This window comes from Lissotriton helveticus, chromosome 12 (genome assembly GCF_964261635.1).
Source record: "Lissotriton helveticus chromosome 12, aLisHel1.1, whole genome shotgun sequence".
In the NCBI taxonomy this organism is placed as follows: domain Eukaryota; kingdom Metazoa; phylum Chordata; class Amphibia; order Caudata; family Salamandridae; genus Lissotriton; species Lissotriton helveticus.
In genome coordinates, this window is record NC_136073.1 from 406,843,326 (window position 1) to 406,870,267 (window position 26,942).

Below are 26,942 nucleotides of genomic sequence, written 5' to 3' on the forward strand. Positions count from 1 at the left end.
GAGTAAAGTTTAGCTCTCCAATTGTCAAAATTCAGTACTAACAATGCAGAACTATTTTTATGGTCAATCTGTGAAGCCATCCAAAATATATATTTGCTCCTAAAATTCATCAGTTGTATCCCTTAAATTGTCTACACTTGTTTTAGGTATTACATTATCATGACACCAAAATATAGATTAAAAACATTTCTCAAATTGTAATTCCACCATGGAAGCAAAGATCTGAGAGGATACTCTTTATTGCGGATTTAGGGCACGAGTGCAAGGTAGGGAAATGGAAATGATGAGCACTAGGCTCAAGCTACTAGCCAGGAGCAAAACCTTGAAATCAAGTCACCGACCATGGGTAGACTTGTACCAAAATAAGCGGGTATTTCCTGGAACTTTGCAGCAGGCTCAGTCCAATAGTATTCAATTATATTGCACTGCGTGCACATATGTTCTCTTTACCATACAAGGAGGTCCAGACTACAGGTTTGCCTGAATGTAACATCTAGGGTTATGGCAAACTGACACCCATTTGCTGTCCAGAGAAGTGTTTACAAACAGCAAGATGTACACATTAAACATACATTTCCTTCCAGGTAGACACCACTTTGAATGATGGGAAAAAGGCCAGAATCTAGCCTCTGCCAGGTATGTCAGCTAACGTGCCCCTACCATTACAGTGTCAGAGGCTATGGGCATCCAACTGCCTACGCTGGAGTCTGTCAGATGGAGGGAAAGAAACATTCAGAGGCAGAAAGCCATGCTACTTCACAAAAGCACTTTATGTTAATCTGGAGGTAACGCAAGGTGCCCACAATGTAAACAAAAAAAGAGGAGCTATCAGACCATGTTAGGAAGAAGCTAAAGACTCTCCCATGTCAATGGTTGACCACACGGATGAAGGAGCATCAAAAGAGTGGTGTTTGATCACATAAGTTCTTGTGGGGGTAGTCCCATTGACAAAGCGACCACAATGAATGCAATTCCAGAAACTAAGCCCATCGACTGCAGCTACAGAAAAGATAAATCAACTAAAAGACCTATTGATTTCTTGAAACCCAAATACAGAGGATATATTCGCATGCCTAATAAAAGGAATTTTAACACAGGTCAGGACAGGCATATTACTGAGCAGCCAAACTTCCCAAAAATATGGGATATTTTAATTCACACCTCCTGCACTGTACTGTGGCTGGATTACTAGAAGATGTCAGACAAATCTACTCTATGATGGGGTATCTTAAGAACAAATAGCTCAGTTTGCACAATGACACCTATAAATAACCAATGGCCTGGAGAAACTGTCACTTCCCGATTCACATCAGGAAGCAGGTAACAATCGAGCTTAAGAAGTGGGAAGATGCAGACTTCATAGACAATGTGAAAGACTTCAGCCAGTGGGTGTCGCTGATAGACATCACAGAAACGCCCAGCAGGCTAGCCAAGAAGACTAAGCCAAGAAGAAACCTGATTTGACAGCAGGACTCCCAACTAGCCTGACGGACCTTTCCCCACGATTGACAACACCACGGCAGATCTTTATGAAGCCAAGTGATTCTCAGAAGCACAGTTTTAAATTATGGCAGAACCTGCTGCAACAGCACAGAGTTGAGATATATTACAATTGCCTCCATACATGTGGAAATTAGAAGATCTTGGTAGTTTAGTTTTGGCTTATATATCCAGGAGATTCTGGTGTATCTGAGTTGCTCAATGTCATTTACAATATTCGTATGGGTCTCAACCGAGCAGCAAGACTGTGAGCAAATAAATATGCAACACTTTTAAGAATTTCGAAGAAAGTGAATGAGCCTGTACTGAGGCAAATGTTGGAATTATTTGGCTACATGTTCAGACAGGTGGCAGCTTGCCAGACCAGAGCTAAATTCCCAACAACATGTCTAGAATCATCTAGTACACGTCTAGAATGAGAGGTTAATTTGGGATCACTACCTAATGGGATTGGTCCATCACAAACTGAATAAAAGTAACTGATCCCCTGAGGGAGCATCTTAGGCAAATACATGAATAGATATGGATAACAGAGCAAGAGAACTTTCAGACAACAAATAATTCTCACCTTCGGACTACATATTGCCAAGTTTTGAACCCCTCACAACCAGGAAACTGACATGTGTGGTGGCACATTCATGGGCCTACTGAACGACTCAGGCACTAGAAGCATTATGATACAGACATACTATGTGTGCATTGCGTTGTGAGGCATTTTCTCAGTTCTCTCTCTCTCTCTTTTTTTTTAGCTTTTACGGATGATGTACAGCATCACCAGACAGAACTAGCAAAGCCAATATGTCTCAAAGGTGAGACTTATTAGTGTTGATAATGCCTATTTGAGTAACTTTTGGTTTGTTTGAGCTAGAAACTCATTTATTTTGTTGAAATCTCTAAACTGAGCAATAGATGTTGAAACTGTTACAATTGAGGAAAATTATATAATTATGAGGAAAATGAGGCAGAATCGCATAATTCCAGTGGTGGGTGATAATGACCTCCATTCACCAGCAACCACTCTATATTTCCTGTCAGGAAACTCCCAAAAATTAAAAACAAATGTCCTAGAGAGGTGGGGATCATATGTTCTATGCCAGCTGCCAAATAATTATATTTTTGAGTCATATAAACAGGGTAATCCCATTTAATGTACTATTGAGAAGTTACAGATTGTGTTCTGTAGCTTTTCTTTATTTTTTAGGAACTGTACCATGCTAAGAACTCTTGCCTTTCCTTTATCACAGTGTTCTTCAAACTTTTTCATGCTGGGTCAGTCCTTGAGTAAACAAGCGTTGGCAAAACCAATAGGTCTTGTCTTTAATATGCGTGCACCCAGCTACAGGCTTTGCCAGTGTACGGTTGCTTTGGCATACTGTATGGGCCTAATTATTCCAAAATAGCAGTGCATATGTACATGAGTGTGGACAGAAGGAAGGCCATCTTAGTGTTTTTTTTGTGTGAATATATCATAGAAAATACATCAAAGATGGCCACTGCAAATGGTCATGCATGCAAATGCACCAGCGGCTATCATGCATTTACATTTGTTACAGTTAGACAAACAAAATGCAAGCTATCCACCCATACATCAGCAAGACGACAAAAAGAAAGGGATATCTTCTTGGGAAAGTTAATAAATGTTGATGTTTATTATTTACCTATTAATTTCTCAAAAGAGCATTTCATCCATTTCAATTATGTTTTCTACTTTTTTTTAAAACACCCTTTGCAACATACATTGGTAAACTGACAGAAGAAGCCTCATTCCTTAGCTATGCCAGAACTTCATATCCTCTTACAAACTGGTTCACATCCCCCCAGGAGTGGCCATCCCCCAGTTTGAAGACACATTATTTACCAGCTTCCATCACTCCACCACCCCTCCCCCACTCCATCCACTGTCATTTGTTGTGTAGTGCATGCAATGTTAACAATATAGGACCTTGGACCAAAAGTCACGTTGACATTATTACATTAATTGAAAACTCATCTCAATTAATCCAATGGACATTTGGAGTGGTGTATTACTGCCGCCTACCCTCATTCAGGTGTTATGGCTTCATATACTTTTAATTAAATGCTTTTGAAAAATGTGTTAAAGGTTATTAGGAGAGACTTGAATGTCAGCTACCCCATTTCTTGTGATTTTGATATATGGCTATATTCCAGCATAGTTTTATGGTAGATGTTTCTGGAAAACAGTAACATATCTAGTTAGCAAGGATGATCCCAAAGACCAGACATAAGCTAAACACAACTTGAGCAACACAGTTGAGAATTAATAAGTAAAAAATATACTAGCACCAGTACTTTAATGCTTCACACTATATCTTGCACTCAGTGATGAGACTTTATATCTTCTGTTGAGAAGTAAAGCTACCACTGGACAGCGCCTAGTGATTAATTATTTTGTTTGCACGGGTGAAGGTGCTGTTAGCAATACTTATTTAGTTAGTACGTGTTCAATATTCCAAAGGTGTGTGTATATCTAATATAAATCTAATATACTAGTGTTACAAAGTGTCCTCATTAAACTGAAAAGTGAAATCTGTTACGTGTTTCAGCACAAATTTTTATTTTTATTAATAAATTGCATGTACTAAAATGATCTCATCAACAAAAGCAGTAACCCACTTAACTATGTACATTATAAACACTTTTGTGATCTGCATGGTAACGTGCCTTGCAATAGGCATATTAACCCTCTGCACTACTTTATGAGTCAAAATTTCCACAAGACAAAACTCAATCTGCAGGTCCATTAATCACCAGGGTTTTCTTGACATTTGTATTGGTGCCTGAAAATTTCTGGAGGAAAGGAACGAGGCAGTAGGTGCTTTAAATTCACTATATAAGTGACAACACAGTGCTCCCCTGAAAGTTAACGCCTGGTGCAGTTGCACCAATCACACTGCCATAGTGCTGGGCAGGCTCAGGCAAAGTTGAGCTGTGGTGTGAATATGTGTAGAAGGAAGGGAGCGTATGAGTCTCACACAAAATGTACATTTGATGTGAAGAGTGCCATGTTGTCAGAAGGTTGGCCTTTGGTTCTCTAGTGGTTGAAACCCGTGCAAACAGAGTACACAAGGGGGTGTAGGATTTGAGCATGGGTTTGAAGAGGTAGCACATGCAGGGTAGAGATGCTCACTTTGAGGATTCAGACAAAAGTTGTTTTGATAACAGGAACTCGCCAATGGGTTGACCTTTTGCATTATTGTGGCTATTGAGAAATTAATGACACATGCTAGAGAGGTGGGTGCATAATTTCTTTAGGCGAAACAAAATACAATGTTTATTGAAAGGAAAACACAGAAAAGCAGAGAGGACAGAAGTGAGGGAAGAAGGGTGCAAAGAGAGGTAATGCAAGCTGGCTGTCCACTCGGTGCTGCTAAGTGGCTGCCTCCAACCTCTATAGTAGCCAGGGCAAGGAGGATACCATTGGTAAGGGTAGAAATGAGATGGAAGAAGCAAGTGTTCCATTACATACTGTACAGAAAATTATCTTTAAATACTCTAAGTAAGCAAATGGGCATGTTTGCATAATATACTTAGGGCTCCCTATTTTCCGTGTTTAGAGATAAATACAGACAGAAAACAATTTATTTTCTTGTCTGTATTTATTTTTTTATGTGGATAAAAACGGAAATTGGGTGCATTTTGAGTGATGCTAAATACACTTTGCCATTATTGTCAGGCCAGTAACTGTGTGGATTGATAGGTAAGGGTGTTAAAAAAAGTAATTTTAGTAAAGAGGCTTAAACAGCAGTAGATATGCACAAGGCTGATAATGAAATGTCCATATTTTCATATAAGTGCATTGATTTATCTTCTGCGGGTGTTCATATCACTGAAACCTGGCAGGCATTCAAGCATGACGGCATATTTAAATAAATGTGGAAATACCAGTTTCAGATTTATGTTTTTCACAAAACCCATAATAAATATTGATAAATACAGATAAAGTTGATCAAGAATAAATATGGATAAATATAGACGGAAATGTCAAAACAATAAACACCATAAAACCGGCAACCCTAACTGTACTTTAATGACTAAAAGTCAGAATAGTTTTTCCTAGGGGTTATAGTAGAGGAAGGGTTGAACCAATAGTTCATACTTTTTTCTACCTACAGCTAGGGCTTCTGGAAATATGTGGCAAGGGAGGCCCAAATTATGCAGCACAGTTGAGTAAATTATGTGCCAAAAAGTCAACTTGTGTGGCATAATGAGCCACATTTTGCGAATGTATTACTTAATTATTTTTACAGTTGTTAACACTGCCGGTTGCACATAATTCATACCAGTTTTACACCCAAATATAGCAATAAGCTAAAGAAAGGTGACTATCAACCTTTGAAAATGGCGTTGAACTGCGCAGGAACAAGGTGTTGCTGTGTTTTTGAGTAACTTTTGCACTGATAGAGCTAGAAAAAATGTTGGTGAAAATCCGATGATTATGCAGCAGATGATAGATTATATGAAAAGTGGAGAAAATCTAAAATCATGCAAAAATGCTGCGGCTGCACAATTGCATAATTCCAGTGGCCCTGCCTATAGTGTATTTCTCCTTGTCAGCAATGTACTTTAATACCCCAATTTTTCTATTTTTCAGAGACAAAAGTTGCCTAAAGCAAGCAAGCGTTTAACATATGGTGAAAATGAGGACTCTTCAACTACAAGCAAGGTGGAAGGAAGTCTTTTGTACGTTACACGTGCATAAGTATTCAGTGAAATATTCCTTAAATATCAGAAACTGATTCAAGATGGCAGGTGGGGTTTTTTATAAAATATGTGCCAGGGATCAAGCCCGTCAAATTACACGAGTGACAACCAACTGTTCCGAGTTCTTCACGTTTTGCGTAGAATCATGGGTCGACTTCCAAAAGTTGACTGTCTCCATAATAGACTGTCTCTTGTTTTACTTAGTATACATTAGGAGGGACATAGTATGCGTTTGACGATGATAACACAACTATCGCTAGAGAGCAAAATAATAGCCTAGCCACAGTAAATGATGTGCTTTGGCACCTGCCCTATTTATAACAATAAAATTCAGCCCTTATGGGGTGATGGTGGCTGGAAAGAGAGAGGTGAATGGAGAAAGGAAACTTGTACTTGTCTACATTTTAAAATAATATAATACTCTTCCTTGTAAATTTTAATGGGCGGGGCACATCATTTGGAATAGCAGTTAGGCTTGCTTTAAATACCAAGGTGCATGTAGATATTGTATTAACTATAGTATTTGCACAGAGGGGTATTCATTTCTGTTTATCTGTATTTTTATCTGGATAGTGTTCTAAACTGCAAAGTGGAGCGCATTTATCGGTATGAGATTCACGCGCTTGGAATTTTCCTGCTGGACTGTGCAGTGGGTGAGGAACCTCAGGATGAAACAGTATAGTTTGGTATATCAGCCAATCAACTCTACTCTTAGTGATCATGCTGCTTAGGTGTACCGGATTTGCGCTTGTTGTGTATAACTGCCTTAAACACCCCGCCTTCCCTACGGTGCCCCTAAACTCTACTACTGTGGATGGAGACAGGATGGGTGCAGAAGGAGCAAAAGGAAAGGAGGGACGTCACACGTAGACAACATTTAATAAACTTAAGTGTTACACAGAATATTATCAGTGAGAGCTAAACAAGGCATATTTTACCAATTGAACTGCCCCTAATGGACCAGGTTGAAGTCAGTGGAAAGTTACTGCCCATAGTGGTGGCACCAAGAATCAACATAGGCAACTTCAAATGTATAGGAGCTATATCATGGACCCTAGGAGATGGCCATCGTAGTCTACAAAGCAGTAGAGGGCAGACATACTACCTATTTGCATCAGAAAAGTGACACAAGCCAGTGCAAAGTGTGGATTTTGGATTTCATTTCCACTTTAAAACTTTGTTTCTGCTAGAAAGTAGCCTTAAAGTAACTAAAAAGTAGTTCTGATTTACATTACTTTTCATTAAGGGGACGTACCATGGGTGGTACATGGGCATTCCCAATCTACCACCCATGAGTCTTGACGCAAAGTCCTTTCTACTAACATTTGTAGACAGGACCATGTGGCAAACAATAACACCTCTCTGAGGTAGTGTTAACTTGACGGAATTGTTTTATTTCTATAGAAGTTTTCAACTTTGCATGAGTGCAGCAATTTACATCAGACATACAATGTGTGAAAAGTGTTAAACTAAGTCTAAGCTTTGTATTTTGCACTGGAAGGACAGCCTTTCAGTGCAAAGCCTATACTTGACGCATCCTTACTCTATTGTGCAAGGGTGCATGCAATTGTGCATGCAACAGCATAGGTGCAGAGGAAAACAGCACTGTATCTTAGAGGACATGGCCCTGTTCGGTTCTCTCCTTTTCATGCAATGCAGCACAGAAACTTTGGTTGCTGTGCTGCGTTGCATAAAAGGTAAGGAAATCTGACCTTAAATGTTGCAGAACCTTGCACTCTGTGGGAATCCTTTAGGGGTGCCTTGTCCTAGTCAGCACAGTTTTAGAACCACTAGTTAACATACACATACCGGGTGTTCAGTGGCTTAATGAGGTTTGTGATGTGTGCAGTAGCACCTTTTGTGCAACTATTTACTACAGAACCAACAAACAGAACACATTTTATTTTGCTAGTCTTGAATACGTTTCATTGATTGGCAGAGGTACCCCTTCAGCTTTCTTCGCTTCTTTGTTATTTTTGTAATTGATTTTGTTTCATATTCTATGCCTCATTTTCCAGAAATACGCACAATTGAATGGCACTCATGGATAAGGGGGAAAAAAAGGATAATTTGCAAAAATAAATTGTTTCTTTAAGGTCGATATGTTCGCCAGCATCTAGTTAGCCACACAACACTACGGATGTAGGGAAGCCTAGAGTTTAATGTGAATAGTTCAGTGCATGCGCACAAACATTTCCAAGTGGATAATTACAATTATACCTACTGCGTAAATGTGTCAAAAGATCAAAATAGGCGAGGGCTCAATTCACCACCGTCGATGCCCTCTCGAAGGAAGGCATGGGGTTTGCACATTGTCCTTGTTGAGTTTCCCCGGGAGTGCGGACCTACTGCAATTTGTTAGCTGACAAAAGAGCAGCTCCACAAGAGGCCGAGAGGTCAGCCCTGGGCGCCGCCATTTTGAATGCCAATTATTAACCGCTCGAGGAGAAGGGAGAATTTAAGGCAATTTTGCCCAACTAATTTAAACGTACACAGTAAGCTGGTCACCCCCCACCTAGTTCGAGGGTAATATTTCATAAAGAAGACGTATACTGATGCCACATTTGGTAGCTGAGTTTGTCCAACACTAACGACGAGGCAGGATGCAATCAGATGCGTTATTTGATCTTGGCATCACCATGCTACCCAAAATGCTCCAGTAATAGGTTGATGGATCTGTCTCTCGGCTGCCAACGACAATGTAGTGGGTGTGCAACAGCTGTACTCGGGCATATGGAACGAGATGGCTATTGCACCGCAGCTCACAGGGAAACCCCATTAACAAAGGTCTCCAGCTGACACGAGACTGTAGCCGAAGAGGTCTGCAGCGCTCTAGGCCGCTGCCTCTTTCAATCACTTAGAGGAACAATGTCCCGCCGCTGACAGCGCTGACATGCTCCCTGGACTGCACACAATCCGCGGACAAACCGCGGCACTCGCAACAATCACCCAATGTCTGCACCTCTTTCATCATGCTCCCTGCAGCCCTCACCTAGCAAGGCCTGCGACCACTGGAACCAATTGAACTCTCCGCGTGTGTGACTGCCCCGTGCTTTTTAGCGAAGTATGATGTGACAGCCACTCACCCTCCCGTCTCGCAATTAATGACATGAAAGAGGCCTATTCACCGATACTGGCTAATTAATCACTGTGAATTTGGACCATCTTCATACTGGGGAGTCAGCAATTTCATTTATGTAGTGCTTTTATATTTGTGAAAAATTTGATCTGATTTTTTTGCCTCGTTAAACGCAAACCTCGGAGCAAATTCGTTTTAGCATTCGGGGTTTTAAAAAATGTTCACATTTGCAGCTGTAAAGTTTACACGTATCTTCTTGGAGTGAGTTTAAAAATGCGTGTGTCTTCACAAAACATTTCAGGAGTACTCCTGGGTAACTGTAACACTTTCCAGAAGAATTTACACGTGTAAACATTTGCAAATGCACAAATGTACATGATATCCATATACACATGTATAAAAAGGAAGTAAAATGGCATTTGAACAGGCTAGGTTTTTTCTACTTTTCCCCAGGGAGAAATTCTTTGACCTAAACTCCTGTCAGTTTAGGGGGTGTCCACGCTCTATCTCCATGCTGGTTCCAGGTTTAGTCCTTACATTCTCTAGAATAAGGGGCACATGCATCAAGGTAGGCTTTTGCGATTCCTTAATCGCAATAGCCTATGCATGTAGGAATCGCTAACAAAATAAAAACAATTTGCGAATCTCAATTAAGGAATGGCTTCCCAATTATTCATATGGGCCTACAGGCCCATAAGAATGAATGGGTATTGCATGCGCAATTTGCGAGTACCAAATCGGTACTCGCAAATTGCGCATACAATCTCAAGGGTGCAAGGGTGCGAAAAGGACACCCTGTTGTACCGCAGAAATTGTAATGTGCACCCATGTTGCGCATACACATGCCCCAAGGGCTTGTGTGTGTGGAACATGTAACTTTTAAAAAATGCACTTTAGTGCATTATTCAAAGTTTTTGCAAATTACCAACCTGTTTTTTTTCTGGTAATTTGCGACCCCTGATAGCGAAATCGCTATTTTAAATTGCTTCAAGCATTGCATTTAAGGAATCGCAATTTGCGATTCCTTAAATGCAATCGCAATTTGCTATTTTTGGATTTGGGAATATGCATCCTAAAGGCAAAAATACTGGTCGCAAAGGGGCAGATTCTGAGAATCTACCCATTTGTGACCGGTTTTTAGTTTGATGCATGGGGCCCTAAATCTCTGATCATATCCAGGGTGTTCATAAACGATCCAAACATTAGTAGGGAACCACAAACGTGTTAGCTTGTCAATGTTTACTTATTATGTAAGATATTACCTCCCTGCAATGCCCACTCCCTGCCTTTGGGAGGAAATGTACTTCTACGTAATATTCAACTCTACTTGCGTTTAATATTCAACTCTACTTGCGTAACAATACTACGTATCAGAAAATCAATGTACAGGTATAAAGTCACATTTTAATAGCCCCTTAATGAAACTTTTGGAATCAAGGCCCCTGTGCTTTTTGTCAGCTAGATATCTTTCTTGAAATTAACTTATAATAATATCATAATATTTTATATATATTGTTTCATACGATTGTTTTCTAAGTGCTTTGGATAAGAGGTGTTAGAGTTACCCAACTTAATGGCATAGTTCAACGTCTGTGAGCAGAATGAGTTGCCTGAGGAAGGGCATCGCATAGCAAAAGGGTTCTTGTCAAAAAACTCTTTAACCCACCCCCAACAAATTACTATGTCACCTTGCTAATTATTTGCCTTTTTTATACATCACAAGTGATTTTTCAAATAGTCTGACTTACATCAAACAGAATTCTGTTGTGACAAAATCAAATAGTTTGAAGAGGTTTGTAAATAGACACACATTTGGTATAAGGAATAAACATGGAGTGAAAAGGCCTATGCATGTAACACCATGTTTGTTTATAATCCAGCACTGGTTTGGAGAGCCTTTCAAGAATGTGGTGATGAGTGTCAGATAATAATGTGGAGTTGATCGTACCACAATAGGGGCAATAGAAATAATATGCTGATCCCATGAATATGTATACAACAATTTGGTTTGATGGGCTCCAGATATTTCTTCTGGTACTCTGTACCCTGAAGAACGGCGTTTATGAACTCAAAAGGCGACATAGATTTCCAAAATCTGAGTATTGTTTTTATTGGCCTAATGCATTGGACACCTTCACTGAATCGAGTTTCTTTTAGATGAACCCACCATGAAATCATTTCTTACACTTAGGTAGACATTACAGACACATCTATTCACTTTGGTTTTAAAAAATGAAAAAAATTATAATTGTGAAAGAAGCCTGTCAGGGCTTGAGTTTGTAAACGGCAATGTTCGTTTCTTGCTCATTGATATTTTTAAGCATTAAAATAAAAAGCAAATGTGCATCCGAGTTACATACAGCACATGGCTGGAAGTGATTATCAAGCAGATGTTCCTGAACAGGGGGAGCCAACGGAAAAACAACAGTTTAGAGAGGCCACTTCCTTTTTATGATAGTGAAATGTGATTATCTCACAAGAAAATTAATTGTTAATTCAGGATTTCATTCAAATAAACGTTTCATAAACGCACATTTGTATCGCTATTTTCATTACACTTTCTGTTTGAAAAATGTTTCTGTCCTTGAATATATATGTGTGTGTGTACTCGTCCATGTGTGTACGCGTCCACGTGTGTCAGGATTATGGGTTTACATATGAACACATTTGTGCATGCTTGCATGAATCTGGGTGTATGGGTACAACTGTAACGGTGGCTGTGTGTATCCTTTCGTGTCTGTGTGTCTACTTAATTGAGGTCTTAAAAACAGAAGAGATGGTTCATGTTTTGCCAAAGCTTCACCCAGTGTGCCAAAGTAAGGTATTAATGAAGTGTCTGTGCCATGATTTGGTGACTGACAAACCTCCATTGCTTTCCTTTGCAGAGCTCAAACACTTTTATCAAGATATCCTTCTACCATAGAACTTGTGAAAGATCAGAATTCTCAAAACCTTCAGCTGGGGCCAGTAGAGCCTATAATTGGCCTCACGAGAAACAATGCATCGACAGCGGTGTGGCTGGGAGCTGTGGATTGGACTGACACTGTTGCACACTCACACAAACTTTGAACGGAAAACTGCTTAGGTGGGGCAGAACAGAGCAGACACGCACAGACTGAGGCAGGCCCAACTCCACATATCACTAAAACTGAGGATTTGTGTTCTCTTGGCTTTTTATTTCTTGCCTACATGAATACTGATCACACCAAGGTGCAACCGTGCATTCCAAATTGGAGTCACTCAGACATCTATCTGATTCTGAATTTAATTTACCTAAACATTGCTTAATAATGTTAGATGGGCAAATTAAAGGCATCTTAAACTCCATATGATCCTTTTTGTTCTAGAGAAACAAGCAATTTAGCTCATTCTGTTGAATTATACACATAAATACCAATACAGTTATTCAACTCCAGGGCTCGTCTAATGAATTCAACAAGAAAATGATGAGATTGTCAAAATATATTTGTGAATCCATGAACCTGAGCTTACAGATCACTGATTTGGAACATATATTGGGTTTTTCCTCATTGAATCATCCCTGACATTGAGATAGCAACTTAACTAGTGTCCAGTGTGTATGGGTAGCTACAAATGAAGTTTAAAAAGTGATGTGAGACAAATGTAATTTGAGAAGTTCTCACCCCGAACAATTTACTGTATGAACTGATTGGTAAATGGCTTCCTTGACAAAAACAAATCACAGGCATAACTCCACCATTCACCTACCAGTCCTCAATGTTTAGAAATCATTATGAAAATCACGTTTCTTTAATACCTTCTAAAATATGGAATCAATTCTCTTTGTACGTTTGCCCTTTTGGGAGAACATTCCAAAGAGAGAGGCCAATTATTGAAAGATCTCCTGCCAAATATGATATTATACATCTGCAAACATGCGAGTGGAATCAGCCTCAAATATGAAGAACTGTGGTGTTTGGCATCTCACCAACGTGTTACTCAGCAATTGGAAGCCAAGATGGAAAATGAAGTCTGCACCAGCAGGGTGTCTTCATCTGAAATGCTCCCCTGGCTGGACGCCAGCCGAAGACCCTGGCACTCTAGGGAAATTACTCTTGATGGTGCAGATCAGGAGAAGACGGGAGAAGAGCAGGAGCATTTAGACTGGATTTGAACTCTGATCATAAACTTTGCAAAGGGGATCCTCTGCTCAGCTCAGATTAAATCTGACAAAAATGATTTGGGTGCAGTCGTCTGGCCAAATTCTACTCATTCATATTGTAAAAAAACGTTTAAGACTTCTTTATGGGGGGGCAGCCCTCATTACCACCTTTGTCCCCACCTTGCCCCTCCTAGATTTTGTAAGCTTAGCTCTTACCATCCGGCGGGTAAGCAGTCTGTACTTTATTGCCCCTGTAGACACAGATCCTCTATTTCCTCCTGTGGCTAACCTACAGCAGAAACATTCAGTTCTGGTGTTGGTATCCCTGAGTTGCGGATGCCCAGTAGATCTGTAGATCAGATGATGTATCTAATTTTCTTTAAGCCCCTTTGTACTCTTGCACCACCAACACTGAAGCACAACTCCACCCAATGCTCGACCTATCGACTTGTAAGTTGGACTATTGGTTGTCATTGTGCCTTAGTTTTGCTTTACTAGTTGTACTTTTATTACTTTTTATTTTTAACGCTTCGCTGAATACCTGTGAGTGTCTTTTGACACTCATTGATAAGTGGCGTGCGGAGAATAGGTGTAAACATGGAGCTGACTGTAGTAACACAATCCATGTAGGAGCGAAAATGGAGAAGCCAATGCAAGGAGCATAAGAGGCGATCACAATGAATAATTCCTCTATGGGCCTCCACCAAAAATGTAGCCTCTATGCCTCTACACACAAATGTACTAATTTCAAGGACCCTTAGATCCACACAAATTTCATTAAAATATTATTCCATCTACCACGTTCTTAAAAACATTTTTTTGCACCCATTATATGTAAGAACAATCTTGTGAAATATAAACAAGCAAAAGAGTAGCCATACCTTTAAATTGCCTTTTGTGGTAAAAGCTCTTCCGCAGATAGTGCACGCAAAAGGTTTTTCCCCCGTGTGCGTCCGTTCGTGGATCTGCAATGCACTAGAGGATGAAAAGGTTTTCCCGCATGCATTGCAATAGTGTTGCTTAGGAGTTCTTCTTGGAAGAGCTGATAATAAAACTGGTGATGTGGCCGAAGATGGCAGGTGTCCTGACGGAGCGATGCTGGGAGGAGGTTCTTTGATGTCCTGAGGAGAGCCATGCATAAAACCATTAACTTCAGTTTTTATGAAGGCTGACAAAGCATTAACAGGTATAAGGGAAGAGTTCTGATTAGTGCCAATATGAGAATTGGGCTCAAAAAGTTGTGATGGAAGATCTCGCATTTGATGGGTCAACATATGCTGCTTCAAATTACCCTTTGTGGAAAAGCCACGGTTGCACATTGTGCAAATAAATGGTCTTTCTTTGGTATGGCTTCTATAATGAATGTCCAAGGCACTCTGACAAGCAAATGTTTTGCCACAAATATCACATGCGGTGTTTCTAAATTTAGCCCGCTCTCTGAAAGGAAATAACATATTAAAAGATTCTTCCTTTACCATTTTATCTGCGTGTGTTGATGTCAGGTCCAAAGGTCCGCCGTTGGCAGGAGCTGGAGACAAGCCATTAGCGAACTCATGGGACCCTGTTCTTTGCTGTCTCTCTTCACAGGCGGGTGACTTTTGGTAGTCATTTGTGCTGTTGGACGGCGACAAAGCTTGCATGGAGTAGGTGGACTCTGACATAGCGGGGCTCCCAGCACTTTGGCTTTCCATGTCTCCACCTACTGATGAGGAATCATTGGTCATAGCATCCCCTTCCACCGACCCGTTGGCCTCAGATTTCAAGCTTGCCTGGAGCTGCTCTGCGAGTCCTGCATTTATCGTTTTCATTTGATTTTCTAGAGCAGCGATACTTGACATTTCTAAAGGCAATGGGGAAGAGGATAGGCTGTCGTGAGATGCATCAGCAGATTTAGGTGTATCTGGCACGCTGCTGTCGGGGCAGTCGTCCATGTTTTCATCCGAAAAGTAATCTAAGTCATCAAGAGTCTTCTCATCGAAAGATCCAGTATCAGACTCCATTGACTCTGGATAGTTTTCTGTGACAGGTGTGTTGGGAATCTGTCCGCCCATATGCATTCTGATGTGTTGCTGCAGCACAACAGCATTGGTGAACTTCTTCTGGCATATCGGGCAAGAATGCTGAACCCTTAGTGGAGGCATGGCACGGTGGACACTGTAGTGGGTCTTTAGATTTCCTTTAGTTGTGAAAGCACGGCCACAAACTTTACACTTGAATGGCCGCTCTCCAGTGTGTGTTCGATAGTGCATTTTCAACGCACTCTGGCAACTAAGAACTCGATGGCATATAACACACTCATTTGGATCACTTGCCTTTTTGTCAATATTTTCAACAAGCTGCTGCAATTTTGAGGTTTCAGAAGCCGGTGCAGAATCTAAAAGTCCGCCAAATGGAAACTTTGTAATAAATTGTTCTGACATTAGAGGAATCAGGGGGTTACTGAATGTAACAATACTGTTAACACTTGTGTCTGTTGCTGGAGGAGTCGAAGGGCAGCTGGTATAATTTGTAGATGCATTGCAGAGCTGATGGTTTTCCTCGGATTTCCCATCTGTGGAAGGAACTGCTTCGGCCTCTGCTTCATCAGACTGTCCAGTTAAGTTGTTTTTGAAGTTGGTAGCATCAGGAGCCTCAAGATCACTTTTGACAGAGCCAAGCGGGCTACCTGAGGAACGGCTTTCAGACACTGGGGAGGCTTCCTCTGTTTTGATAAATGGTGTCAAGTGTGGAATTGTTGGAGGAAGAGGCAGTCCCACAGTGGTTGTCAATGTAGACAAGACAGGCTTACTGTCTAGCCAGCTAGTTGCAGGTTTCTCTGGTGGGATAGACATTCCATATGGAATACCAGTGCTTGTTGGAATATTGTCTAAATGTTCTGGCACTGGGTAGGGATTCATCTGAATATGTGGGTATTTGTCCTTGTGACGTTGAAAATGTACTTTCAAATTTCCTTTTGTGGAGAATCTGTTGCCACATATGTTACATTTGAATGGCCTCTCGCCAGTGTGAGAACGTAAATGTATTTGCAAGGCACTGTCACTACCAAAAACTTTCGCACAGAACCTGCATTTGTGTTTGAAAAAGGACTCATCCGAAGCACTCTTTGCCTCAAAAGCAGTCACGTTTGGTGGTTTTCCTTTTCTCTGCTGTACCAATGCAGACAAAGAGTTTAAATCATCGCTGGCTGCTCCGATACTAGGTAAAGGACTGGAGAACATTGAGTTACAAACTGGTGGCTGAGGTAGAATCGGATTAGGTGCAGGGCTTATTAAACTGCTTATTGCAAAAGCTGGTGATGGTGTTGCTGATACTGGTGGGGTGCTAAGCTGTGGCCCAGCAGAACTTGAAGTGACTTTATCTGATGGTGGACTAGTAACGGCTACAGCCAACACGTTAATAGTAGACGAAGAGGCGTTACTGGGTGGAATGATAGTGCTGCCAGGGTTGGTGAGAGGTAGCTTCACAGGGGGCAATTGCTTCACACTACCAATGCTGGCAGATTGACTAGCGAGGCTTTGTGCTAACCCGGCAGCAGCAGCCAGCTGCTGGGATAAATGGGAGCTCAATGTGGTCAAGGGGTTGGCTGATGTCCGTAAAGAACCTTGAGCCACACTGGGCGACGGTGTTGACAGCTCTTTATTTTGGGAAGCCAGCAGCAGTATTTGGTGGCGGATTTGTTCAATGAGCTGTAACTGGTGGATCTGCTGTTGCTGCAGCGCCAACAGTTGCTCCATCAGGGCTGGTACTGCAAGTCTATTGGTCGGTGCACCTTTGCATCTGGCTTCCTGCGAGAACTGTGCCACTGCCACCTTGGTACTCTGAAGGTTTTCAATAATGACATTGCTGTTTATCACTGAAAAGTTGCCCAGTGCTGTGAGATCACCTGGTTGAGGTAGTGAGGTTGTGATAGCCGAGGTACCCTTTGTGGAGCTATCGCTGCTTGCAATGCTACTGGCGGTGTCGTTGGGGATGTTGCTGCTATGGTTCATGCTGGCAACTTCTACATCCATAGCGTCCTCCTTGTCAGGATTTTTAGGCTCTGGCAGGTCCCTGCAGTCCACGTGATCTGTATTGGTAACTGCTTCAGTGGTCTGTGGATCAGGATTATCAGACGGTGAAGTGGGTGAGGATGGTTGACTTGGAGAAGCAGTCTTTTTGTCACTCATAATTACAACCAGTTGGGTTTTTGTGCAGGTCTTCTTGTGTTGCAGTAGATCGGTCAACTCGATGAACTCCGCGCAGCATCTGCCACACGTATGGGCATCCTTGATCTTATTGGTGCGATGTGGTGGCCACTTCTCTGTATTTCCTGAAATATCAAAAGAAAAGCTGTGAGACACTGAGCCGTATTATGTTCTAGTTGACTATTTTTATACAATTCCTTAGTTGTCTATCAGGCTAAAAGGCCATCATTTTACATGAGCAGAGATCAATGCCTGTATATCACATATATTGCTTGAGACTGATTTCTAAAATTGTACGAGGGGCCAGTATCTATTTTTATGTCTTAGATAATCATTTCCCACTGATAATCCATCACAACATAAAATACTAAGAACGGAAGACACCGGGGGTGTAATGAAATTCCATAGTTAAGTATTGATTTCCAATATTTCATAGCCTTTATTGTGTCGTTGTCCACGGAGCGCAAATCAACCATTTGAAACTCTCATTAGACTTTCACGTTTCTGTCAACCCTCTTCATCTCCAGTGGCTTCAAGCATACCTCTGACAGCCTGCCCTGTCACTAAACTCATTTGTAGGCTTTCAGGCCCCAATCAGTAGTTGACATGTAAAAAAAATTGTGAAGAGCACCAGACTGCCAACAGACAACTTGAAAAATCGGTTCAATCCTGGGATATATTAATAAAAATCAAATTAAAAAAACAAGCACACATAATAGGCACACATTTCTAAAGTTTGCTTAGGGTGCCAGGGTTGTCAAATACCGAGCAACTTCCCCAAATGTCCCTTTTGTATGTCCCTTTACTTTACTTCTGGTATCAGGTTACTCTAGATTCCACTTCATGCTTCTTTCTTCTACCACCTTACATTTCCTACCTTCTTTTCATCCCACTGTATCCCTTTATCTCTGTTTTCCTAACTTTTCGTTCCACCCTTTTTCTGACTTTTTATCCCTTGCTCTGGGATGAAGTCTGACAATGAAAAATACCTCCTGGCCCCCAAAATTAGTGCCGGTGCCCCCCAGCTGCAACCACCGCCACAAATTATTCTCTGCCTCGACAGCTGCCCAACATCCAAGTTAACTCGGACTGCAAAACGCTAGCGTCGAGAGCACAGCTTGCCATTTAATAGTGGAAACAATATATTTCTCAATTGGAGTGAGAATGCTCGACGTCATCAAACCCATGCAGATCTCTCAACACATCTGGTACACACTAGATGTACATGAAAAACGTGCTTACTGGCTAAATCAATATATGCATGACAAGATTTCCATGTACATACATAATATTTGCTTTTTTTAATGAAATATTTTTAAGCAAGGAAACACAACTTTAAAGGCAAGTGGTAAAAACAGCTATCTTTAGCTATTAAAAGGATTTTTTTTTGCATATAGAAATGTAAAACTTTTGACGGACACAAAGAAAGGAGTTAAACGGCCGCGGAGTGTCCGCGAACACTGGAAACGTTAGTGTTTTCACTTGCAAAGAGGCAGAGGCGTTTGCGTTTAAAATGTGACACTTCTCCAGGGCGCCCTTTCCCGGAACCCGACTCCAAAGTGTTTTCTGTTAGCTGTTGTCAGCGGTTTAACTGATTGCAGCGAGCCCCCCTTAACCCGAAACCCCCCCACGAAAATCCTTTTATTCTTTGTTTTCACGGGCAGCTCGCATTTCTTATCGCCCGCATCCATTTGCAAATTAAACATCCAAATATCTGACTCCCAACTAGCTAATCACATTCAGGGGCGGGGGGGGCGCCCCTTTGTTTGCACAGCGTGCGGACACCGACTCCTGTTGTACGGCTGGTGTGTGGTCAACTTAGGAGGCAGTGGGGAGAAAACTGCTTCATTCAGGGATTACTCCCCGGCAGGAGCAAATCAGATAATAGGAGTTTCCATGACGTCCCAATAGAATCCCAGTGAAACCTCCAATGAATGCGCGGGCAAATATTAAGAGGCTCAGAGACAATTACACGGGATTTCGTTTAGCACCAAAGGGCTCCTTCGGTGTGCGTTTTATTGTTATATATTGTAAATTGGCAATAAATAGCCAAATTAGGCGAGCAAGCGTAATGGCAAAATGTTCCCTGTATAAGGCGGTATTTGAATCTTTATGATTTTACTTTGAGACACAGAGCCCCAAAAACAACACATAAAAGTATGTGTTTATTCTTCTAACTGCGATTTTAGCATCTATCGTGGTAAATCTAGTAAGTACACACCACAGCTTTATTGCAAAATATAAATGTAAATTACAAGATAAAAAGTGCAGTTGGAATAAAATAAATATGATTTCGGTTTAGGTTGGTTGGCTAATAAATCTAATTTGAGACGAGTACATTACAATACGATTCTTCCACAGATGGGGAACTGCTGTGATTTACAATGGGGTGGGACGGACGGGGTGGGCGGGGAAGGGAACCATACCAGAGTACTAATAGTTTCGTATATTTAATAAGAGGTTTTTTATGTAATTTTAATAAGGTTTTTTTTAACTCATACTTTTGCCGACATAGTACTGAAACCTTATGTCATATAGCTCCAACTTAACAGTTCTCTTGTATTTTTTTATTCTTTTTATCATGGCACCCATCCCGAGTGCCTGCATTACAGCCAGGGAGATGCAAATCGTAATGTATGCAGCCCAAATGGAATGTCCCTTTCTCATCGCGCATTTCCATATGTAATGGCGATGTTTCCATCTACTTTTACAGCCAATTATGAAGGAACAAAAGCTATTCGGTTGGTTCACACATTTCCAACAAAATGCATTAAAACGGTTCTGTCAGCATGTTCCATTGAGCTCTGCGTTCGGTGCAAAAAATACTTTTCAAGCCGATCACATTTATCAAAACATAAAGCCACTTTAAAACCCGGCTCTGCTTGGTCAGCTGTGCTTAGACAAATAATGGCAGATTCAGAACTAAATAACCGGCTGGGGAAATCACACAGCGCCCTGATCAATGGGAAGCGCCACCCGGCCGGCGCTGCTGTTCATGCAAATATTTATGAGCGAGGAGGAGATGTTAACCCCAAAATATAAAAGTCTTTTTTGTGTCACCGGGAACATCTTTCAAGATCACGTGGGGGGGGGGAGGGGGAGCGACTGTCACAGCAACAGTTTATTTATTTATCGTGAAGTTGTTTAATAGCGCTACGTATCTTTTTATCAGCACTTCAGAGCGCTTGACACCTTGATGAATGGCCTTAAAGTTGGATCGATCTACCCCCCCCCCCCCCCCCCCAAAAAAAAAAAATAATAACAACGGTTCACACTTAAGATGTTGCATGCAAAGCGGTAAAGGGAAAAATAAATACATTTGGTGGTGGGGAAACAAAATTGTTCATACTTTCGTTTCTGAGTTTGGAGGTCATCTCTTCCTGCTCGAACATCATCTGACTCAATTCTCTGCTGATCTTTAATTGCAAATAATGCAGCCCACCTAGTGAGATAGAAAGAAAACAGAGTTTAGGCTCACGAAGCAAACGGGGACATTTCAAGCAGGCGTGCTGCTAACAAGGGTCAACATCGAGAAACTAATAGCAGCAGTCGCATTAGATTTTACGTAGGCGCGTTTTATGATTTTTGAGCTGGTGTCTCCGCCCCTCGCAGTGAGTGGCGTGCGAGGCTCACTGGGGTGGTAATGTCCCTTGGGTGGGAGCCATGGGATGTTCCATTTGCTCAGGTTCGTCCCGACCCTTCAAAGCTCGCGACAGCTGTGTCGAGGCTGGCGCCCCGGCCCTTCCTGCCCCGTTATCCAAGTATTGACTCTTTCGTGGTCGGCCACGGGGGCTACTAATGCCACCGAGAGGGCCACCACAGCCCCTCCCCGGGCGAGCGACGAGTTTAATCTCACACACCATATGTGGCCGGTGGCCAGTCAGCCGTGAGGTGTTAAAATGCGGCCCTCGCTCTGCAAAACTTCAAACTAATATGTGGCATGTTCATGTGTTCGAACAGTACTCATGCGGGGGGGGGGGGGGGGGGCGGGAGAAGAAGAAGTGGTGATGTCTCCCCACTTTAATGTAGCCTCGGGGCTCCTAAGATGTCTCCCCTGCCTCCCCACTCGGAGCGGGCACCGGACGGGGCCGGGCGGGCTCGGCTGCAACAGTTTCCCGGTGCCCGCGGCTCCACTGACACGGAAAGGCTACACAAGCCTCCTAGGGCGGCCGCAGCCTCTGACTAGGAAAACATTGGCAGCCGGACAAGAAACCAGAGCCCGGCCCCGCGGAGGGCAGGGGCCCGAGCTGTGGGGAGTACCTGCCAGTCCCCTCTTGAGGGGGGGTGGCGGCCATGGAGGGGGTTTTAACGGAGGGGAGATACCTTAAAAAAAAACACTCAAATAAAACGAGGCAGAGCTGTGGGGCATGCCGGTTACTCTCATTTTCAGCAGTGGTGGGGGGAATTGAGAAAAAGAAGAAACAGACCTAGCTTAAAAATATATAATAGACCAACTCCATTAAACCTTCAACTTAAAAACATGAAGAGAAACAAAAAATACACAAAGGCCACCGTTGGGTGGGAAGGGGCTGAGCTATTGGGGTCTGTTAGTCCCTCCTGTGGGGGAAGGGGTGACGTAGGAGGGAGAGTTAATTCATAGAAGATGAAGAGCCACTCCAGCATCCGAAATGACACCAAACCGAGAACTACAGTGTGGACGACCGAGGCCTAGTGTTGAGACACAGAGGTACCGGTCATTCCCTCCTCAAGGGTCAGAAGATGGTGAGTGATGTCACTTTTCCAACACATTCAAACTGCTTTGTGGCGATTCCTGCTCGAAGTGTGGCAGTACCTGCCAGCCTGCACTTCAGAGGTCAAAGCGCGCGTTTTACTGTATACATACATTAACGCCCACACAGACATGGGTACATACAGGCTACCAGAGGTCACGACCTGCTCTGTGGAGAAGCTCAGTCCCACCCCAACCACATTAGGAAGTGGGGGCAAAGACACCCGGCTCCTTGACCCCCTCCCACCGAGCGCCCTGTGAGGTTCAGGCAAGCTCTTTTTCAGGTGCCCATCAACAGGGATATACCACCCCCTCCCACACACACATGCAAACACTGTTGTGAAGTGGCCAGGGCCCAGCTGTGCCCCTACACATCAGCCTCTTCTTCGGGAGTTTACCACGTACAGCAGGACAGGGGTGGGAAAAGTGTGTATAAGATGGTAGGGTCTGTGGTAAGAACCATGCAGACTCCAAGGGGGGAGGGTGGGGAGGTGGTGGGTGGAGAGCAATAACTAGCAGTATGAACTACATGGCGAGACATATATAGCTCCAAATACACACAGACGGGTGTTTGTAGGCTGGGCGCTAGCAGTGAAACCACCCTGCCACCACTTATCCAAGGCTCTGCCATGTGCTACAGAGAACAGGGCAGTGCATGGGGCAGTGAGGGGGAGGGTGGACAGGACGCCAGGGTGCCTGTACAGGCCTTGGGCCCTGACAGCCAGGCTGCAGACTGGATGGCAGAGTCTGGATGTGTAAGTATCCTGCAGTGACAAACAGCCAAACACCTTAAAACATACCGAGACATACACCCATACGAGAAACCGCCTTGCCCACCGCACTCCACGCAGGGTTCACTGTCATGACACACACCACCGGGGCTGGTGTGGACAGGCAGTCAAACAGTGGCACACCAGCACCCTACACACAGATAGGTCAACGCACTCCACGCAGGGCTCACTGCCATGACACACACCACAGGGCCTGGTGTGGACAGGCAGTCAAACAGTGGCACAGCAGCACCCTACACACAGATAGGTCAACGCACTCCACGCAGGGCTCACTGCCATGACACACACCACAGGGCCTGGTGTGGACAGGCAGTCAAAACAGTGGGAAAATGTGCTGTGAAGCACACTAGCGCCCCATGCACAGATAGGCCAACGCACTCCAGGCAGGGGTCACCCCAATGACACAGCAGGGCCTTGTGTGGACACACACACGGGCAACGCTCTGCAGTCAGGGGTCACTGCCATGACACACACCGCAGGGCCTGGTGAGGACAAACATTCAAACGGTGCTTAGAGAGGTGCTGTAAAGCATACCAGCCCCTCCCCCTCACACACACACAGATAGGCCGCCACACTACAGACAGGGGTCACTGCCATGACACACACCGCAGGGCCTGGTGTGGACAAGCATTCAGACTGTGCTGAGAAGGTGCTGTGAGGCACACCAGCCCCCCTAACAGACATACACAGCCACCACCCCCTCACAGACACACTCAGATAGGCCGCCACACTACAGACAGGGGTCACTGCCATGACACACACGCAGGGCCTGCTTTGGACAAGCATTCAGACTGTGCTGAGAAGGTGCTGTGAGGCACACCAGCCCCCCTAACAGACATACACAGCCACCACCCCCTCACAGACACACTCAGATAGGCCGCCACACTACAGACAGGGGTCACTGCCATGACACACACGCAGGGCCTGCTTTGGACAAGCATTCAGACTGTGCTGAGAAGGTGCTGTGAGGCACACCAGCCCCCCTCACAGACACACAGAGCCCCCCCTCACAGACAAACGCAGATAGGCCGCCACACTGCAGACAGGGGTCACTGCCATGACACACACCGCAGGGCCTGGTGAGGACAGGCAGTCAAGCAGCGGGAAGTATGTGCCGGGAGACGCACAGCGCCCCACACGCAGGCAGGGGTCACTGCCATGACACCGCCGGGACTGGTGTGAATTGACCTCTGGCACCTCGGGCAGCCGTGAGCCCGGCGGAGGTTAAGACAGCTGAACAGTTAGGGTTGCCCTGCACGTGACCGGTGGGCCCGGTGTGTTTGGAGAGCGGGGCAGTGCCATGTTGTGCCGCCGCTCCCAGAGCCCGCGGCATGCCAGCCACATTAATAAAGTGGATTATATTTAAAGCTCATCCTCTTACGCTGTGTGTAAGAAGCCTCTTAATCGCCGTTTATTCTCAGCGCTGTGCTAAACTCGCGCCTCGGAATATACTGCCAGAGGGACCCGGATGCGAGGGTCGGAGGTCTGCTTTGCCAGGGATACATTTAAGCCGGCGGTTGGAGGTAGTGAGCACCGACCCTCATTTTGGGAATCAGGGCCTACTTTCCACCATCTAACTTTGACCCAGAGCGAGAGAGAAAAAAGGTAGATTCGGGCAAAGGAGAACACGAAAGTACATAGTGGCAAAGGAAGGAGGGAGGGAGAACCTTCAAAAATGTGAGGTAAAGAGACGGGAAGTGGCAGGAGGTAAGTTCAGAATCTGCAGCCTTGCTACTCAGTAGCACTGACCTTCGGAGGAGCCGGCGCGGGTCACTAAAATCGTCTCTGGGCCGTGCAAATGTTTGAGCACATTAAAGGCTAGCAAAGCGCAGCGGTCCTAGTATGTCGAAGGCCTGCATCCAGCTTTTAGGAACGTTCATATGCTTTCGGGTCAAAGTGCATCTCTCGCACTTAGTAAAACATAGAAAATCCTAGTACATGAAGCTTTCCTCGCGCATACAAGCACAAAGTGAAACAGAGAGTTTATATGGTAAAGGGACAAGCAGCCGGCGGCTACCCCAGCAGCAAGTCCCCGTTCTGCCACATGTTGCTTATAAAATGATCTGAGCCATTACTGCTATTTTCCTGCTGATATCCTAGGGTCAAATAGATATGTTTGTGGCCAGCAGCCGGACCCACGTGCAAAATAAAAGTGACAAATCACGGAGGCCTTCGCCCAAACCTCTCAGGTGGCTGGGGGCCTATTTGTCTATGTCCGAGACTAGATTAAGGAAAAACATTCTGTGCTAGCCAGATTTAGAAACGGATGTCGGCGACATACTAGGCCAGGGTCGTGACATAATGAGCATTCAAGGGGTCGCAGCCGTGACAGGGCTCGCCTACCAGGACTCAGGTTATTCATGTGAGGGTCTACACTCGTTCATTATAATGCGATGGCAAAGTTTCCCACCTCGTCCGTGACAGGTCACAACACATTTGCTCCATATTAAAAAGTGTTATACTTGCAATGTTACGTTGAGGTGAGGGGAAAAGGCAAGTTTGGACAGAAGAGGGGACAAACACGGGAATGCACTTTAAATAACAGGAGCTCTTATAAATGTGAAGTTCAAATGCGGCCAGAATCTCAAAGTTTTTTGAAAATTGACACTGAAAGATGTCGAACTTTACAAAAAGAAGGAAAAAATGAAGTTGAGGAAACCGCAGACGTCCTCTAGTCTCACAGCATCTTCGTGCTCATCCGTCTTTAAGTTTAATTGCGAAATTGAATTTCAGAGCACCTTAGAAATATCGAACATTAAATTATGATATAAAATCTTATCAAATCTGAGACGGGTTACCACGTATAAGCAATCCATACCTTTTATAGAACTTCTGAACAATTGAGCAACCACATTCACTTCAATTTAAAATAATTAAATTTAAATTAAGAGATTTGACTGGGTAGGAAAATGCACGTTCTCGCAGGACATGAAGGAATCTCTCCTGAGCATGCAGCAAGTTCCCTGCATATGCATCATAACATTCGTGACACAGTGACATGTCGCGACAGCAGCAACGATGTGACAACATACCCACAAGGTATAGATAACACATCGAGCCTTTGATCCAGTGCGCTTTGGGTTTACAAATTACACGCATTATTTTAACGCAGTAAATCCGAAACATTGCACAAGAATATAGCCACGGGCTACTTAGTAATATCGTATTGTTCCAACGTACTTAATCATCCTAGGTTAAAGCCAGTACTTCTAGGAAGCGGCGTCAGGTCATTTACAACTGGGGCAAGAATAGAAAAAAGAACCCCCTATCCATGATCAGTACACCCGTTTCCCAGTTTATTTTACGCAACACATGAAAAGTTAGCAGCGAACTTTTTTTATCTGTCGAAATTGTATCTTTGCTGTTCGAGGCCATAAAACACTCGGTAACGCGTGTTTTTGCTGTTTTCCCAGTGTACACAATAACACTAAATAAAACAGCGCAGAGAAAAGTCGGTTTTCCTAAGGACAGCACAACTATATATCCGAAATGTGACCCGCTCCCACCAATCAAAAGTTTTAAATTGACAAGACAGAACGCCCACGCGGTCCCAGGACGGTACAGTAAGAAGTCTCAAAATATATACATTTATATTCAGAGGCGGAGGTCTTACTCCACGCCCCACCCCCTCCCCCCAATAAACCAACAACTTTTGGGGGATTCGATTCGCGATTTGTACTAGAAAGAAAAGAGACGAACACTTAGCGAAGCAAATAAAGCAAAAGCAAGTTCTAGAAGACCCCCCCCCCCACACACACACATACACAAGGACAGATGGGTTCTATGGTTCTCTACCGATAACAAAGCCCCCAGC

General features: G+C 43.5%; 1 protein-coding gene across 4 annotated transcripts in view; it reads right to left on the reverse strand.

Annotated features, from left to right (window-relative positions):
- The window catches only part of SALL1 (spalt like transcription factor 1), a 39,056-nt gene that overhangs the window by 9,470 nt on the left and 2,644 nt on the right, over window positions 1–26,942 (reverse strand). For 2 of the 4 annotated variants that reach the window (XM_078671573.1, XM_078671575.1), the window contains exons 2-3: window positions 20,958–21,050; window positions 14,306–17,733 (exon numbers count right to left, since the gene is read on the reverse strand). In XM_078671573.1, the coding sequence (XP_078527699.1) occupies window positions 14,306–17,733; window positions 20,958–21,050 (3,521 nt within the window). The remainder of the gene's footprint in view (window positions 1–14,305; window positions 17,734–20,957; window positions 21,051–26,942) is intronic. The other 2 variants (XM_078671577.1, XM_078671576.1) reach the window with 2 other exon arrangements.